At 37.0% G+C, this 5346-nt stretch overlaps 1 protein-coding gene across 1 annotated transcript; it reads left to right on the top strand.

Annotated features, from left to right (window-relative positions):
• Nucleotides 1-406: 406 nt before the first annotated feature.
• Nucleotides 407-4486, top strand: LOC110532610 (prefoldin subunit 4). The gene is made up of 4 exons (XM_021616657.2): nucleotides 407-543; nucleotides 1231-1338; nucleotides 2704-2844; nucleotides 3116-4486. Exons 1-4 carry the CDS (start codon nucleotides 517-519, stop codon nucleotides 3245-3247), a joined length of 408 nt encoding a protein of 135 aa, XP_021472332.2. The 5' UTR covers nucleotides 407-516; the 3' UTR covers nucleotides 3248-4486.
• The last annotated feature ends 860 nt before the right edge of the window (nucleotides 4487-5346 follow it).

Below are 5346 nucleotides of genomic sequence, written 5' to 3'. Positions count from 1 at the left end.
ATGTTTGCTGCCAGGCAAAAGATAGTTTTGGGTGTTAAAAAGGTGGATTTTGTGGCATTCATTACCACAGTTATAAACTGTATGGCACAAGTCTCAAAGACATTTAAGAAACTGGTCATTATTTTGGCTGCGGCAGAAAGGTTTTTGGGACTTAAGGATTTTACATCTGAAGACTTGAAAGGGGTACAGGCTCCGGAAGACCCGCCCTCCCAGGTTCCCCTTGAGCCTGTGTAGGAATGAGATCTGTTTCATATTATTTTTTACATAAAAGTTATTTTATTTAGTTTATTTTATTTATTTTTTGGTAGTTTGGTAGTTGTTTTGGTATCGTGTTCCTTTTTTGGGAATCATGTTTCCATCCCACACAGTAGGTGGCGGAATGACATTAAATTGTGCGTTCACCAATATACCATAAAAGAAGAATATCCACTAGGTGGCGGTATGGATCTTTGGTACTGATCGTCACTAACCGTATCGTATGTAAAGAAGTCGACTTCTTCCTGAAGCAAAAGAAAGATGGCGGCTATCGTGAAGAAGACAGTTGTAAGCTAAAACTTGTTTGAATGAATCACCCATATCATTTGTTAAGTAATTATCTAAAACAATTTAGATTGTAAACAAATCAATTCAGGTAGCCTAGTGTTTAGAGCGTCGAGCCAGTAACTGAAAGGTTGCTAGATCTGCCTCTGAACAAGGCAGTTAACCCACTGTTCCTAGACCGTTATAGTAAATACAAATGTGTTCTTAACTGATTTGCCTAGTTAAATAAAGGTAAAATACATAATTGTCAAACTATATTGATATTCGTGCTCTCCTCGTGCGTTGGGATCACAGCTAGTGAGCAAGCTGCTAGCAGCAGTAGTCACGTTAACGGTCCGGTTGCCAGTTTACGTTCGGTTACTTTACTAGCTAGCTAAGATGCTAAGATGATCTACAAACGACCAATCTATCTACAATTTCTTAGGATACTCACTGATTTATTTAGCTATGGTTTTTAGTTTAATGATGGTACCATTTGGATAAAAACACTCAGCTAGTTTGTTATCCTATGCAGCTATATGTTGCCTAGCTTGCTACCTACATCCCCTCCCATAAGGTATCCTGCTAGTTGTTCACTTTTCTTATCCCTATTTTCTATCTAACAAGTTTAATTGTGTTCTGTTCTTTACCTATAGATATCAATATAGCCAGGCTAATTGTCTACAAGCTGTATTTTCTTCTCATTCACAGGCAGTTGAAGATGTCAATGTCACATTTGAAGACCAGAAGAAGATTAATACATTTGCCAGAAACACAAATCGAATGACAGAATTTAAAGATGAAATAGAAGGAAAAAAGGTAATTGGTCAATCTAGTGTAATGATCATGAAATTCAGAATAATTCGATTTTCTTTAGACTTGTTTCTTATTCTAGTACATTATGTCACTACCGGTATATTATATACAGTAGTCTATCTATAACCATAAATTAGGTCTGAACAATATATATTATGTATTTCGTTTGTTTTTGCGCGATATTCCAAAGGCCTGTATCGCAGAATAATTTTTGTTGTATTTTTCGTTTTCATGAGCGTTTATGTCCACTTGTCATGCTGTATCTTTGGTCTCGTTCGCACGTTCTGTGCACTTTCCCATTTACACCAGAGATCTGTATATAATGACGAGATGGTCATGTCTCCGCCCTAACAATGGGTGGGAATCGTTGTCCCAAAGGTGGGAAGACAGGCGTCAAGTGTACGTTCAAAATAAGCGTTTATAAACGCATTGGGATTATTTTGGATATATTTTGGCGAGAGTGAAACCTATCGCTTCGCCTCTTTCTGAAAGCCCCTCCTCTCTGACAAACGGGTTCAACTCGCTATCGACTCGCTATTTTGGTCCAACAATCGGTCATATGGAGACATTATTTAACTGCAATAGAGAAGTTAACATTTCGAACCATACCCAGTTCATGTTATAACTCCTCAAATTTCGAGCAGAGCAGACACTACTAAAACCGATGTAACGTTACCAATGAACATTCATTCTGGAAATGTTATGCTCAGTTTTTCGCGGGTGCATTACTGTACCACGTATCCCTAGCAGCGTTTTAGTCAAATAAAGATTTCTATACTAGCTGTTTAGTGTGTTGTATAAATGAGCAATAAGCATAAAACAATTATATCATGAATTGTCAACTCGTTCTCATTCTGAGAAATAAAGTAGGCCACTTGAGTTCAACATCTGAACAAAGTGGACAGGCTAGCATGCTGTTCAAACAGTTGAGACAGACAAAAGGTTGTGTTCATAACAATGTAACTGTTTTGTGTTGTTAGCTGAATTCAGAGATTGTGAAATTACACCTAGATCCAAGTTGACTAAACTTGAAATATAAATATTAGCTCGCTACTCACTAGCATGTTGGCTTGTGCTTGAGAGATTGTTTATGAGACCGGTGTTCATTTTCTATAATGCCTACTACATTATTAGTGAATGTGCATTATGCATGGTTCTGGTTAAATTTGTATCAATAAGGGCATTTTTATAGACAGACCTGAAAGCCAGATCAGTGATTATTGCAACAACAACAAAAAGCAACTATTTTGATAAAATAATTTAAATCACAATATATATTGTGAATCGGCCATAAGTTTGAGCTAATCAAGATATGAGTTTTAGGCCATATCGCCTAGCCCTTACCAGCAATCTGCTTTCTTCTCTTAGAAATCTCTACAGAATCTGCAGGATGCCAGTGATGACCTGATGATGGCTGAGGATGACACTCTGCTCGTCCCGTATCAGATTGGAGACGTCTTCATCAGTCACACCCAGGAAGAGACCCAAGAGATGTTGGAAGCTGCAAAGGTATTGGTTGCTATGATATGACTCATGTAGAAGTTAGGGGTATGGGCCAACCTCAGAAACCGGGATGCCTGTTCCTAAGGCAAACATGGATGGGCTATTTAACTCATTTTAATTAATGTTTCATAATGAAGCCGAAGGCCGAGATGTCAAGGTATTATGGTTGACCCTATTACTAAGAATGCAACTTAAATCATTTGAACAATTCTGATTTATTACTATGTCAAACCTTAGTATAAATAGTTATATTAACGTGCAATGTTTGTGGCTACAGGAACTACTGCAGCAGGAGATTAAAGACCTAGAAGGGAAGGTGTCAAAGATACAACATTTGTTGGGTGATCTGAAGGTCCAGCTCTATGCCAAGTTTGGGAACAACATCAACCTGGAAGCAGATGAAAGCTGAGTGCTTAGCCCGGTCCTAGATCTGTTTGTGCTGTTTAGTATGACAATTAATCAATGATTAAGGTTGTTAAGATGCCACAAACAGATCTGGGATCAGGCTAAGTGGGCAACTATCTCTTTACATATGGAGTTTTCAAGCAGCTCGCATATTTTCCGATCCACACTGTGCTGACAGGATGCTTGCCAAACCAACATGTTTGTCCTCTTCTCAGCATCAACACACTTTTTTTCAATGGTGCATGGCCTTATTTATGGTTTTATTTTGTTCAGTCTTATTTTGTATGAATGTCGGTGAATGTACCACTTGATTTTTTGTTTTGTTTTTTGTTTTTGTGTACTTGCACTGGGTCTCAGTAATATATGGACCTATGGACTGACACCGAAGATGTCTTTATACACCAGATGACCGTAAAGAAAACAACCTAAGGATTTACCTTTGTAGTGCTTGGAGATGGAGAAAATGTGGAGTTTAATGTGGTTAAAGAAAATAAGTGAGCAGAGGCAGCCAATGTCACTGGTGCAGGGAGTGTCACAGTTCAGGGGAGCAAGTACGCCGCTGACAGGAACCGCTACATGTCCTTTTACCATAATGAGAAAAATCAGTCCACGGCCCTATATTACTGAATCCCAGTGCAAGTACTAAACAAGTAAAGCCACTTAAACCAGTCTTTATAAAGTAAAGAGGGTAACGTATTCCTTGTGGATTTTTTTTGTTGTACGTTTACGATTTGGTTATGGAACAGAAATGAATACTATTGTATTCAGATTCAACTGATTTAAGACCAAAACATGTAGGCTACTGTGTGTTTATATCCCAAAGTGTATCTTAAAGGTGCAATCTGTAGTTTAATTTTTGGTCAAAAATACCAAGCAGGACTGAAAAAATGTTGTTTTTTTTGGTGCACTGATCATCTTAAATAGAACCAAGTTTATTTGTGTGTTTGTTTTTGTTTTTCGATTGTTTATGTATTTAGCCAGTGTGGACATCCTATAAAGAAAGTTCTTACAATTCTGCTGAACAAGGTGTGGGAATTTAGTAAACATTGTTTGATTGATTGTTAGATTCAAAATGGATTAAAATAGAAAGGCATCCTGCTGATTGTAAGAGAATATACATGATTTTGGATTGATGAAATCAATGAGCAATTATTTAGTTATTTTACTAAATTTACTCTGCCACTTTTGGTATAAATCGAATGTATTACATAGCTCTAATAATTAAGCATGTGTGACGAACAGATCAATGTCTCTGTGTCTGACAATGTTAATATTTAAAAGAACAGGTGTGGAGGTGTTGACTAACAGCGAATAAACTATAAAAATAAAGAAATTTGCACACTCCATGTATAAGCTCCCAGCAATTTAATGGCTATTTGCCAACGTTTCGGCATCAGGGTCACCCTGAGGAAGGCACAGTGATGCCGAAATGTTGGTAAATACCCATTAAATTGCTGGGTGGTTATACATGACTTTATTTTGATAGTTTAATGTTAATATTTAAACATAACAAAGGAGCTACCAGCTAAAATCATGCACCTACACATTAACTTATTTTTTTCTGGTTAATAATAACAGTATCTCAGAATCAACAATGGGTTAGATAATCCTGCAGGATGGAACCAAAGCACATCACAACCATGAATAATATAAAGATGAGCGAATACTATAATGATCTGTAATGCAGTGTTTTTGAGCTAGAAAAATATGAGGAACACTGCAATTTCTAATGGCTTGGGGATACATTAGCATTTTAGATTACTCGTGGCAGAATACAAGTAAGGAAATAAAATATGAAAACTTGTGGCCACAATAACACTATTCTATGTTACGACACTTACAGTGGCTTGCGAAAGTATTCACCCCCCTTGGCATTTTTCCTATTTTGTTTCCTTACAATCTGGAATTAACATTTATTTTGGGGGGGTTTGTATCATTTGATTTTCACAACATGTCTACCACTTTGAAGATGCAATATATTTTTTATTGTGAAACGAGCAAGAAATAAAACAAAAAAACAGTAAACTTGAGCATGCATAACTCCCCCAAACTCAATACTTTGTAGAGCCACCTTTTGCAGCAATTACAGCTGCAAGTCTCTTG

This window comes from Oncorhynchus mykiss, chromosome 9 (genome assembly GCF_013265735.2).
Source record: "Oncorhynchus mykiss isolate Arlee chromosome 9, USDA_OmykA_1.1, whole genome shotgun sequence".
In the NCBI taxonomy this organism is placed as follows: domain Eukaryota; kingdom Metazoa; phylum Chordata; class Actinopteri; order Salmoniformes; family Salmonidae; genus Oncorhynchus; species Oncorhynchus mykiss.
The sequence above is the reverse complement of the archived record's forward strand: the minus strand, read 5'-3'. Positions and strand labels throughout refer to the sequence as shown.

Bases quoted from the DNA above. Each gene is read 5' to 3' on its own strand.
- LOC110532610 (XM_021616657.2), top strand. From the start codon at position 517: ATGGCGGCTATCGTGAAGAAGACAGTT. The intron at 1,339-2,703 runs GTAATTGGTCAA...TTCTTCTCTTAG, and splicing joins ATGAAATAGAAGGAAAAAAG to AAATCTCTACAGAATCTGCA. The intron at 2,845-3,115 runs GTATTGGTTGCT...TTGTGGCTACAG, and splicing joins AGATGTTGGAAGCTGCAAAG to GAACTACTGCAGCAGGAGAT.